At 43.9% G+C, this 12,646-nt stretch overlaps 1 protein-coding gene across 8 annotated transcripts in view; it reads left to right on the top strand.

Annotated features, from left to right (window-relative positions):
• Nucleotides 1-12,565, top strand: part of si:dkey-181m9.8 (E3 ubiquitin-protein ligase RNF31) — a gene marked incomplete at its 5' end in the record, with an annotated part of 17,282 nt that extends 4,717 nt beyond the window's left edge. The window contains 14 exon segments of one of the 8 annotated variants that reach the window (XM_065953418.1): nt 991-1,028; nt 1,327-1,455; nt 1,552-1,739; nt 2,514-2,696; nt 4,708-4,878; nt 9,013-9,111; nt 9,391-9,480; nt 9,594-9,699; nt 9,789-9,907; nt 10,117-10,230; nt 11,342-11,408; nt 11,485-11,578; nt 11,657-11,825; nt 11,943-12,565. In XM_065953418.1, coding sequence (XP_065809490.1) covers nt 991-1,028; nt 1,327-1,455; nt 1,552-1,739; nt 2,514-2,696; nt 4,708-4,878; nt 9,013-9,111; nt 9,391-9,480; nt 9,594-9,699; nt 9,789-9,907; nt 10,117-10,230; nt 11,342-11,408; nt 11,485-11,578; nt 11,657-11,825; nt 11,943-12,089 — 1,714 coding nt within the window. 8 annotated transcript variants of the gene reach the window in all.
• Nucleotides 12,566-12,646: the final 81 nt, after the last annotated feature.

The following is a 12,646-nucleotide window of genomic DNA, read 5'->3' as shown; positions in this document are numbered from 1 at the left end:
AACCAATCAATCAGTCAGTCAATCAACCAATCAACCAATCAGTCAGTCAACCAATCAATCAGTCAGTCAATCAACCAATCAACCAATCAACCAATCAGTCAGTCAACCAATCAGTCAGCAAGTCAATCAACCAATCAACCAATCAGTCAGTCAACCAATCAATCAGTCAATCAGTCATTCAATCAGTCAATCAATCAGTCAGTCAGTCAGTCAATCAGTCAATCAGTCAGTCAATCAATCAGTAAGTCAGTCAGTCAATCAATCAGTCAGTCAATCAATTAGTCAGTCAGTCAGTCAATCAGTCAGTCAATCAGTCAGTCAGTCAATCAATCAGTCAGTCATTCAGTCATTCAATCAGTCTATCAGTCAATCAGTCAGTCAGTCAGTCAATCAGTCAGTCTATTAGTCAATCAATCAATCAGTCAACCAATCAATCAGTCAGTCAATCAACCAATCAACCAATCAGTCAGTCAACCAATCAATCAGTCAGTCAATCAACCAATCAACCAATCAACCAATCAACCAATCAGTCAGTCAACCAATCAGTCAGCAAGTCAATCAACCAATCAACCAATCAGTCAGTCAACCAATCAATCAGTCAATCAGTCATTCAATCAGTCAATCAATCAGTCAGTCAGTCAGTCAATCAGTCAATCAGTCAGTCAATCAATCAGTAAGTCAGTCAGTCAATCAATCAGTCAGTCAATCAATTAGTCAGTCAGTCAGTCAATCAGTCAGTCAATCAGTCAGTCAGTCAATCAATCAGTCAGTCATTCAGTCATTCAATCAGTCTATCAGTCAATCAGTCAGTCAGTCAGTCAATCAGTCAGTCTATTAGTCAATCAGTCAATCAGTCAGTCAATCAGTCAGTCAATCAATCTTTATATGTTTTGTCATTAAAAGCTTTCGAATGTTTTTAAGTTTTCAAACTTATATTTTTGTCTCTTGCTAAAGGTAATTTCTATTCCTTCATTTTGTTTTGTCCTGCAGCCTTCACCACTGCTCCTCCTCCTCCTCCGGACTGAGAGGTAAACTTCCTGTGGCATGAGGTCAATAAACAAATCATTTTTTGATTTCAAACAGTATAAGAGTAGGGTAGTTATTCATATAGAGGCGTGCTGGTCTGACTGACAGGTGGGTGTTGTTTGTCGGGAGGCTTAAGCCCCGCCTCTTTGTCTGTTTAGCATTTTCAAAATGGCAATCGCCATCAGCGATGTCCTATTCACTAACCGATGAGTGACGTCATTCAGGCTTTGTCCGTGTTTATTTAGAGTCTTTGGTTATCAGGCTTGGGTGTTTGATGAAGCCCCTCCCCCTCTGTTGCAGTAAGCCAATGGGAGCAAAGCAGGGAGGTAAGAGTGAGGAGGTCGTACACTGAGGAGCTGCTAGGCATTGACTTCAGTGCTCCTCCTCAATCTACCAACAACCCCTTCATAATCCCCTCCCCCTCTTCAGGTGAGCTGATGATGTCACAGGACAGGGTCATGTGACACAGTGTACAGGTGCAGATACCAGGATCAGAAACAGGTAACATGTGGTTCTGGTCTGCAGGTGTCCCCCCTGTGGACCCTCTCAGTGGGATGATGGGAGCTCTGAGACTGGAGTCTGTAAGAGAGCGGCTCAGTGACTCACCTGTGAGGACTATCCAATCAGGAGCTCACAGACTCACTGCAGACCAAGACCAGGTATCAGGACCAGCATCTGGACCCAATCAGAGCCTTCAACCAGACCACATACAGGTGAGTCAGTCTACAGGTGATTCAGTCTGCAGGTGACTCAGTCTACAGGTGACTTAGTGTACAGGTGACTCAGTCTACAGATGACTCAGTCTACAGGTGACTCAGTCTACAGGTGACTCAGTCTACAGGTGACTCAGTGTACAGGTGACTCAGTCTACAGGTGACTCAGTCTACAGGTGACTCAGTGTACAGGTGACTCAGTGTACAGGTGACTCAGTGTACAGGTGACTCAGTCTACAGGTGACTCAGTCTACAGGTGACTCAGTGTACAGGTGATTCAGTCTACAGGTGACTCAGTCTACAGGTGACTCAGTCTACAGGTGACTCAGTGTACAGGTGACTCAGTCTACAGGTGACTCAGTGTACAGGTGACTCAGTCTACAGGTGACTCAGTCTACAGGTGACTCAGTCTACAGGTGACTCAGTGTACAGGTGATTCAGTCTACAGGTGACTCAGTCTACAGGTGACTCAGTGTACAGGTGACTCAGTCTACAGGTGACTCAGTGTACAGGTGATTCAGTCTACAGGTGACTCAGTCTACAGGTGACTCAGTGTACAGGTGATTCAGTCTACAGGTGACTCAGTCTACAGGTGACTCAGTCTACAGGTGACTCAGTGTACAGGTGATTCAGTCTACAGGTGACTCAGTCTACAGGTGACTCAGTGTACAGGTGATTCAGTCTACAGGTGACTCAGTCTACATGCCTCCACCTCCTCCACCTCCTCCACCTCCTCCTCTTCCTGATTCTTCTCCTTCTCTTTCCCTCCTTCAGATGACGGCTTGTCTTAATCCGGACCAGGCGGCCATCTTCCTGTCTCTAATGACCATGGAGGGGCGGAGTTTCAGCCCTGATGATGTCATAGAGGCGATCCAGCTCAACAGAGATTTCTCATCAGCTCTCAAGTTCCTGACTCACTGCTGCCCCATCTGTCAGGAGCAGGTGTCCTTCAGCAAGGTGAGAATCAGCCAACCAGAGAGCAGACAGCCTCGACTTTCTCCTTCTCTGTCTGTATTTCTCGTAGATCATCACCATGACTCACTTCTTCTTCTCTGTCTGTATTTCTCGTAGATCATCACCATGACTCACTGCTTCTTCTTCTCTGTCTGTATTTCTCGTAGATCATCACCATGACTCACTGCTTCTTCTTCTTCTCTGTCTGTATTTCTCGTAGATCATCACCATGACTCACTGTTTCTTCTTCTTCTCTGTCTGTATTTCTCGTAGATCATCACCATGACTCACTGCTTCTTCTTCTCTGTCTGTATTTCTCGTAGATCATCACCATGACTCACTGCTTCTTCTTCTTCTCTGTCTGTATTTATTATAGATCATCACCATGACTCACTTCTTCTTCTTCTCTGTCTGTATTTCTCGTAGATCATCACCATGACTCACTTCTTCTTCTCTGTCTGTATTTCTCGTAGATCATCACCATGACTCACTTCTTCTTCTCTGTCTGTATTTCTCGTAGATCATCACCATGACTCACTGTTTCTTCTTCTTCTCTGTCTGTATTTCTCGTAGATCATCACCATGACTCACTGCTTCTTCTTCTTCTCTGTCTGTATTTCTCGTAGATCATCACCATGACTCACTTCTTCTTCTCTGTCTGTATTTCTCGTAGATCATCACCATGACTCACTTCTTCTTCTCTGTCTGTATTTCTCGTAGATCATCACCATGACTCACTTCTTCTTCTCTGTCTGTATTTCTCGTAGATCATCACCATGACTCACTGTTTCTTCTTCTTCTCTGTCTGTATTTCTCGTAGATCATCACCATGACTCACTGCTTCTTCTTCTCTGTCTGTATTTCTCGTAGATCATCACCATGACTCACTGCTTCTTCTTCTTCTCTGTCTGTATTTCTCGTAGATCATCACCATGACTCACTGCTTCTTCTTCTTCTCTGTCTGTATTTCTCGTAGATCATCACCATGACTCACTTCTTCTTCTCTGTCTGTATTTCTCGTAGATCATCACCATGACTCACTTCTTCTTCTCTGTCTGTATTTCTCGTAGATCATCACCATGACTCACTGCTTCTTCTTCTTCTCTGTCTGTATTTCTCGTAGATCATCACCATGACTCACTTCTTCTTCTCTGTCTGTATTTCTCGTAGATCATCACCATGACTCACTTCTTCTTCTCTGTCTGTATTTCTCGTAGATCATCACCATGACTCACTGCTTCTTCTTCTCTGTCTGTATTTCTCGTAGATCATCACCATGACTCACTGCTTCTTCTTCTTCTCTGTCTGTATTTCTCGTAGATCATCACCATGACTCACTTCTTCTTCTCTGTCTGTATTTCTCGTAGATCATCACCATGACTCACTGCTTCTTCTTCTTCTCTGTCTGTATTTCTCGTAGATCATCACCATGACTCACTGTTTCTTCTTCTTCTCTGTCTGTATTTCTCGTAGATCATCACCATGACTCACTTCTTCTTCTCTGTCTGTATTTCTCGTAGATCATCACCATGACTCACTTCTTCTTCTCTGTCTGTATTTCTCGTAGATCATCACCATGACTCACTTCTTCTTCTTCTCTGTCTGTATTTCTCGTAGATCATCACCATGACTCACTTCTTCTTCTCTGTCTGTATTTCTCGTAGATCATCACCATGACTCACTTCTTCTTCTTCTCTGTCTGTATTTCTCGTAGATCATCACCATGACTCACTTCTTCTTCTCTGTCTGTATTTCTCGTAGATCATCACCATGACTCACTTCTTCTTCTTCTCTGTCTGTATTTCTCGTAGATCATCACCATGACTCACTGCTGCTTCTTCTTCTTCTCTGTCTGTATTTCTCGTAGATCATCACCATGACTCACTGTTTCTTCTTCTTCTCTGTCTGTATTTCTCGTAGATCATCACCATGACTCACTTCTTCTTCTCTGTCTGTATTTCTGGTAGATCATCACCATGACTCACTTCTTCTTCTCTGTCTGTATTTCTCGTAGATCATCACCATGACTCACTGCTCCTGCTTCCTGTGTCAGATGTGTTTTAAGACGTTTTTTTCGGCGGCCATTAAAGAGAAGAGCATCGATCAGCTGGTTTGTCCTCAGTGTGGCAGACCAGAGGTGAAAGGTCATAGTGGGATGGACTACTTTAACCTGTTGGACACACAGGTGAGGGGTCAGAGGTCAGGTGAACTCAGGTGAGGTGAGCGGAAACAGGTATGAAGGTCCTCTCAGACTTGACGCGGTGGTCGCTGAGCGTGGTTCTTGAACTCGTTCATTGTTGAGAGTTTTCTGCCTGTGCCGAGATCGGTGTGAAATGTAAACATTTTCACAATCCTAGAATCCCTCTGACTCTCCGAGCACAGAACCAAATGCTGCTCACCGCTGTGAAGGGCAGCGGCACAGTGCCACTTATGTTCACTCTCTTCTCATGTTCACGCTCTTCTCATGTTCACTCTCTTATGTTCACTCTCTCATGTTCACTCTCTCATGTTCACTCTCTTCTCATGTTCACTCTCTCATGTTCACTCTCTTCTCATGTTCACGCTCTTCTCATGTTCACTCTCTTATGTTCACTCTCTCATGTTCACTCTCTTCTCATGTTCACTCTCTTATGTTCACTCTCTTCTCATGTTCACGCTCTTCTCATGTTCACTCTCTTCTCATGCTCACTCTCTTCTCATGTTCACTCTCTTATGTTCACTCTCTCATGTTCACTCTCTTCTCATGTTCACTCTCTTATGTTCACTCTCTTCTCATGTTCACTCTCTTCTCATGTTCACTCTCTTATGTTCACTCTCTTATGTTCACTCTCTTCTCATGTTCACTCTCTTCTCATGTTCACTCTCTTCCCATGTTTACTCTCAACATAAGGGGGATGTTCACAAGGGCAGCGGCACAGTGTTGAGTTTAAACTCAGAAAATCAAAGTCAGCTTGTGGCTGAGATCGACTCAAAGAGAGAAACAAAGCCTCCCACAATGATCACTCTTGTGATCACTCTTCTCATGTTCACTCTCTTCTCATGTTCACTCTCTTATGTTCACTCTCTTCTCATGTTCACTCTCTTCTCATGTTCACTCTCTTATGTTCACTCTCTTCTCATGTTCACTCTCTTCTCATGTTCACTCTCTTCTCATGTTCACTCTCTTCTCATGTTCACTCTCTTATGTTCACTCTCTTCTCATGCTCACTCTCTTCTCATGTTCACTCTCTTATGTTCACTCTCTTATGTTCACTCTCTTCTCATGTTCACTCTCTTCTCATGTTCACTCTCTTCTCATGCTCACTCTCTTATGTTCACTCTCTTCTCATGTTCACTCTCTTCTCATGTTCACTCTCTTATGTTCACTCTCTTCTCATGTTCACTCTCTTCTCATGCTCACTCTCTTCTCATGTTCACTCTCTTATGTTCACTCTCTTATGTTCACTCTCTTCTTATGTTCACTCTCTTCTCATGTTCACTCTCTTATGTTCACTCTCTTCTCATGTTCACTCTCTTATGTTCACTCTCTTATGTTCACTCTCTTATGTTCACTCTCTTCTCATGTTCACTCTCTTCTCATGTTCACCATCATATTCACTCTCTTCTCATGTTCACTCTCTCCTCATGTTCACTCTCTCCTCATGTTCACTCTCTTCTCATGTTCATTCTCTTATGTTCACTCTCTTCTCATGTTCACTCTCTTCTTATGTTCACTGTCTCCTCATGTTCACTCTCTTCTTATGTTCACTCTCTCCTCATGTTCACTCTCTTCTTATGTTCACGCTCTTCTCATGTTCACTCTCTTCTCATGTTCACTCTCTTCTCATGTTCACTCTCTTCTCATGTTCACTCTCTTATGTTCACTCTCTTCTCATGTTCACTCTCTTCTCATGCTCACTCTCTTCTCATGTTCACTCTCTTATGTTCACTCTCTTATGTTCACTCTCTTCTCATGTTCACTCTCTTCTCATGTTCACTCTCTTCTCATGCTCACTCTCTTATGTTCACTCTCTTCTCATGTTCACTCTCTTCTCATGTTCACTCTCTTATGTTCACTCTCTTCTCATGTTCACTCTCTTCTCATGCTCACTCTCTTCTCATGTTCACTCTCTTATGTTCACTCTCTTATGTTCACTCTCTTCTTATGTTCACTCTCTTCTCATGTTCACTCTCTTATGTTCACTCTCTTCTCATGTTCACTCTCTTATGTTCACTCTCTTATGTTCACTCTCTTATGTTCACTCTCTTCTCATGTTCACTCTCTTCTCATGTTCACCATCATATTCACTCTCTTCTCATGTTCACTCTCTCCTCATGTTCACTCTCTCCTCATGTTCACTCTCTTCTCATGTTCATTCTCTTATGTTCACTCTCTTCTCATGTTCACTCTCTTCTTATGTTCACTGTCTCCTCATGTTCACTCTCTTCTTATGTTCACTCTCTCCTCATGTTCACTCTCTTCTTATGTTCACGCTCTTCTCATGTTCACTCTCTTCTCATGTTCACTCTCTTCTCATGTTCACTCTCTCCTCATGTTCACTCTCTTCTTATGTTCACTCTCTTCTCAAGTTCACTCTCTTCTCATGTTCATTCTCTTATGTTCACTCTCTTCTCATGTTCACTCTCTTCTTATGTTCACTGTCTCCTCATGTTCACTCTCTTCTTATGTTCACTCTCTCCTCATGTTCACTCTCTTCTTATGTTCACGCTCTTCTCATGTTCACTCTCTTCTCATGTTCACTCTCTTCTTATGTTCACTCTCTTCTCATGTTCACTCTCTCCTCATGTTCACTCTCTTCTTATGTTCGCTCTCTTCTCATGTTCACTCTCTCCTCATGTTCACTCTCTTCTCATGTTCACCCTCTTCTTATGTTCACTGTATCCTCATGTTCACTCTCTTCTTATGTTCACTCTCTCCTCATGTTCACTCTCTTCTCATGTTCATTCTCTCCTCATGTTCACTCTCTTCTCATGTTCACCCTCTTCTTATGTTCACTCTCTTCTTATGTTCACTCTCTTCTCATGTTCACTGTCTCCTCATGTTCACTCTCTTCTTATGTTCACTCTCTTCTTATGTTCACTCTCTTCTTATGTTCACTCTCTTCTTATGTTCACCCTCTTCTTATGTTCACTGTCTCCTCATGTTCACTCTCTTCTTATGTTCACTCTCTCCTCATGTTCACCCTCTTCTTATGTTCACTGTCACGTTCACTCTCTTCTTATGTTCACTCTCTTCTCATTTCACTCTCTCCTCATGTTCACTCTCTTCTTATGTTCACTCTCTTCTCATGTTCACTCTCTCCTCATGTTCACTCTCTCCTCATGTTCACCCTCTTCTTATGTTCATTGTCACGTTCACTCTCTTCTTATGTTCACTCTCTTCTCATGTTCACTCTCTTCTTATGTTCACTCTCTTCTCATGTTCACTCTCTCCTCATGTTCACTCTCTCCTCATGTTCACTCTCTTCTCATGTTCACCCTCTTCTTATGTTCACTGTCACGTTCACTCTCTTCCCATGTTTACTCTCAACATAAGGGGGATGTTCATTTGAAAAAGGATCCTCCAAACCTTAAGTCTCTCTCTCTGACATGCTCAGATGGATCATGGAGCGAGAGCATAGCGCCCTCTGTACTTTAGAGACATTATTTCCCACAGGAGCTTTTATTGTGAAATGCTCCTACATGAAGGTACTTCCTGTGGTGATGTATGAACAAAGATTCTAACATCATCTCGGCCTCTTAAGAACTCAATTCCACTGACTTTGAACCGTAACACCAGTGTTATAAAAATCAACACAAACTTCCTTTTTGTCCAAAGAGTGACCATGCTAATGGCAGACCTGTGGTTGTCATGGTTACAGCAGATGTTGAAGACAGGAAGTGTCTGATGAATGATGCTTTGTTTAGATTTTTCTTTTCTCGTTAAAGACGCTGATCATATATGTCTGTTACCATGACAACCACAGACGTAATCAGTTACTATGACTACAGGGAGACTGAGGAGGCTTTTCTACAGTGCGCCTAAAGGGACAAAATGTAATTATTTACACACTCACTAATTGACTGACTTTAGAGTTCAAGTGTCCTCTGGTGATATTTCAGATACGCCTCTCTCCACGTCACCTCTTTGAGATATTAGCATGCTAACATTGTCCGTTGGCTACTTCTGTTAAATATTGATAAAATCAAACGGTAAACACATCAGACGTGTTGGACTCCTGACCCCGCCTCCTGCCCACTACCACAGTCATGACTCCGCCCATCAATCGTGGCTCCGCCTCCAGACTCTGAGTTTCAGTTGTTGTTTGTATTTGTGCAGATACGCCACTTCCTGCCGCCTCAGATCCACGAACTCTTCCAGAGGAAACTCAGAGATCGAGCTCTGCAGGAGATGCCAAACTTCTGCTGGTGCGCTCACGTAAGACCTCACGCCGTCATTACACCTCTACTAACGCTGCAGAGTGGGCGGGGCTCCTAATGGCAGCACCGTGTGTGTGTGTTTGTGTGTGTGTGTGTGTGTGTGTGTGTGTGTGTGTGTGTGTGTGTGTGTGTGTGTGTGTGTGTGTGTGTGTGTGTGTGTGTGTGTGTGTGTGTGTGTGTGTGTGTGTGTGTGTGTGTGTGTGTGTGTGTGTGTGTGTGTGTGTGTGTGTGTGTGTGTGTGTGTGTGTGTGTGTCTGTGTCTGTGTCTGTGTGTCAGTGTTCCTTCGGCATGCTTCATGAGGCTGACAGGTTGAGAATGGACTGTCCCAGCTGTAAGAAGAGTACCTGCTGTCAGTGCAGATTCCCTGTAAGTCACACACACACACACACACACACACACACACACACACACACACACACACACACACACACACACACACACACACTCTCTCTTTCTGATAGCTGTGTGTGTGTGTGCAGTGGTCTTCTCAGCATCAGGGACTGTCCTGTCAGCAGTTTAGAGTCTGGAAGCAGCAGAACCATCTGGACCAGAACCCGAACCCAACACTCAGCTACAACAGCATCGGTACACACACACACACACACACACACCTACACCTGGACCTGAGCACTACTGGAACATCACGTGTGTTTAATGTGTGTGTGTGTCTTCAGAGTGTCCCAGCTGTCAGTGTGTGTTCAGTGTATCTAAAGGAGGCTGTCTTCACTTCACCTGCTCTCAGTGTCAGCATCAGTTCTGTGGAGGCTGCAGCCGGACCTTCAGCTTAGGATCTGTGAGTCCAATTCTACTGATTCTGCTCTTGATTCCACTGATTCTGCTCTTGATTCCACTGATTCTACTCTTGATTCCACTGATTCTACTCTTGATTCCACTGATTCTACTCTTGATTCCACTGATTCTACTCTTGATTATACTGTGACAGATTATGAGCAGGATTTTGTGAATCCAGTTCACCTGATGGTAACATGTTGTTGTGTTCAGGCTTGTAGCTTCTCTGCCGATTGTGGAAGCAAAGGTCTGCATGCCCACCATCCTCGAGACTGCCTGTACCACCTGAGAGACTGGTCCGTGCCCCGCCTACACCTGCTGTTACAGGTAAGAATACAGTGATGATGTGAAATGTTCTGATAGAGGTTTTTGTGAATCAGCAGGTACACAGTTCAGATCTGATCCCAGCGTGAGACTTAAACAGGTTCAGGTGTAAACGGACCTGTAAGATGTGATGTCACTGCTGTTTCACCTGTCCCAACATGAAAACACTTTATTTCAAGTCATCAGGAATGAATAAATCTGATTGTTGTTTGTTTTCATCAGGTGGTAAAGACGACTAGTTTTTTTTCTCTGATGTAAACGTGTTCCGCTCCAGCTGATTCCGCGACGCACATAAATGATGTTACTCCTGCCAAACGAGGAGCGGAAAATTCAAGCCGTAGTATGTTTAGCTCCGCACCCTGCGGCTAGATCGATAAAGTCGAGGTAGTTCAGGCCCTCAAAAACGCTCTTCACAACGCCTCTGCACCCAGCAGATCCCTCAGGACAAAAACAACGTGACAGCTGGTTCCATTCTGGCTACGATCTGTGACGTGCTCTGACCGGACCTGACTGTGAGTTATTCTGAACTGAACAGACTATTATTTCTTTTGGACTCTTTTTATTTTTTGACCCTGAAAGACTCCTTTTTGTTTTTTAAACTGAACATTAAGGGCCTGAAAAAGGATATTTTTGTTGATTGTTTGTTTTACCACTGGAAGAGTGAGAGACTGAAAATCTTTCGTTTTGATCAGAGTTGCTGGGAATATATTTTTGTGTTGTTGGTTTTTTTTTTTGTTTATGTTACCTAATACAAGAATGATTTATTGAAGTGACCTTGGGTGGCAGTTTCTGTTTCATTCTTCTTATTTATTTATAAGGTGGTTTAGTTGAATACTTTTACATCCTTTGTGTTTTTGACAATAAGTGTGGTGACTTAAAATAACAAACCAAAACGACTTTTGCGTCGGGACAGCCTGGCTGGCACCCCAGAAAACAAACAAATTAAATTAAAAGTCTTGCCACTAAAACCGTCACAGTGTAGTAACTGTGGAAGCCATGGTGGCAGCACTGAGCAGCTGACAGGTGCAGACAGGTATTCTCTGACACCCGAGTTTAGACTGTCTCACAGGTAATCAGTCACAGGTGAGCAGGCTGACAGTGTGTTGTTTCCCAGTATTACAGAGCGTCTCCCGCCTGGTTGGAGCCAGCCAATGGCAGCTCACCTGACAACAGTCTGACAGGTGAGGTGTCTTTCTGAACTTCGGGTAGGATCTAACCACACCCTCCTGTTTGATTGACTGGTGTGTTTATTGGAAGGTGTGTGTTTGATTTTGGAGCTGAAAGATGATGGCAGCAGGCGGGAGGAGCCATGTGGACGCCCCGCCCACCCTGACTACAGAGGATACTGCCAGTAAGACCAGTCTGATACCAGTGTACCTGTTCAGGTGTGTTTGTTGTGTAATCAGTCTCCACACATCTGCTCTGTCAGGTTACACTATAAGGAGAATTTGGTGGAGCTCATTAACCGTTGTCATGGCGACCCGGCAGTCCTCTTCAGCCAAGCAGAGATGAAGGCGGAGCTGCAGCGCTGGCATGTTTCCTTGCCAACCAGGAGACCAGAAGAACCAGAGCAGCTGTACTCACAGCGCCTCCTCCTGGTCAGTCGCATCATCGTAAACGTAAATGATTTCATGTGAACACCGGAAACTAAAGTGATAACTGTTGGTGATTTTCAGCCAATCACAGTGAAGGCTCCTCTCTTTCTCCTTCCTTAGACTCTGACCAATAGTGTTCCACTCAGGAAGCAGAGACTTCCTGCTCAAACTGAAGCACGTCCGCTGCCCTCTGCCCTCTGCTGTGACCCATGCAGCTCCGCCCACCTACCTGCTGCTCAGGGACTAGCTGACTCTGCCCACCTCTAACCTATCTACGAAGTAGGAGGCAGCGTCCTGTCTCACTCTGACCCGCCTCCATCAGTAGTGTCTCTTAAGGGTTACATCCCAGTGTGACATCACTGGTAGGGGGCGTGGTCAGCACTTGACATCTGACCTGATGAAAATGAATGAAAATGTAATTTGTGCTTGGTAAGTTGTTCTTTATAGTGACTTCATCAGTGACATCACTCTTCTGCTCTGACAGCGTCTTATTTGCTCATAAGCTGTCATCAAAGTACAAGAAAGGGACCAAAAACTGAGTGAGCAGCCAGTCAGAGAGCTGATGTTTGCCTTAACAAGCTAACTATGTTGAAAAGTCTTTACTCAGTTAATTATTCACTTTATTACATGTAAACACGTTAGCAGTGTCAGCACGACTTAGCTCGTTAGCATGTGTAACTGCAGGTGACTTTTTACTTTCTGCACTTACAGTTTCAACTTATTTAATAAAAATGTAAAACATTGTTGGAGTACACTTCCTGTCCTTTGTTTCCATGACAACCTGCCTGTGTTGCTTTTCAGTTAGAAACAGCATAAATTGAAGG

Source organism: Labrus bergylta, chromosome 4 (genome assembly GCF_963930695.1).
Source record: "Labrus bergylta chromosome 4, fLabBer1.1, whole genome shotgun sequence".
Classification (NCBI taxonomy): domain Eukaryota; kingdom Metazoa; phylum Chordata; class Actinopteri; order Labriformes; family Labridae; genus Labrus; species Labrus bergylta.
This window is presented reverse-complemented; position numbering and strand designations above follow the sequence as displayed.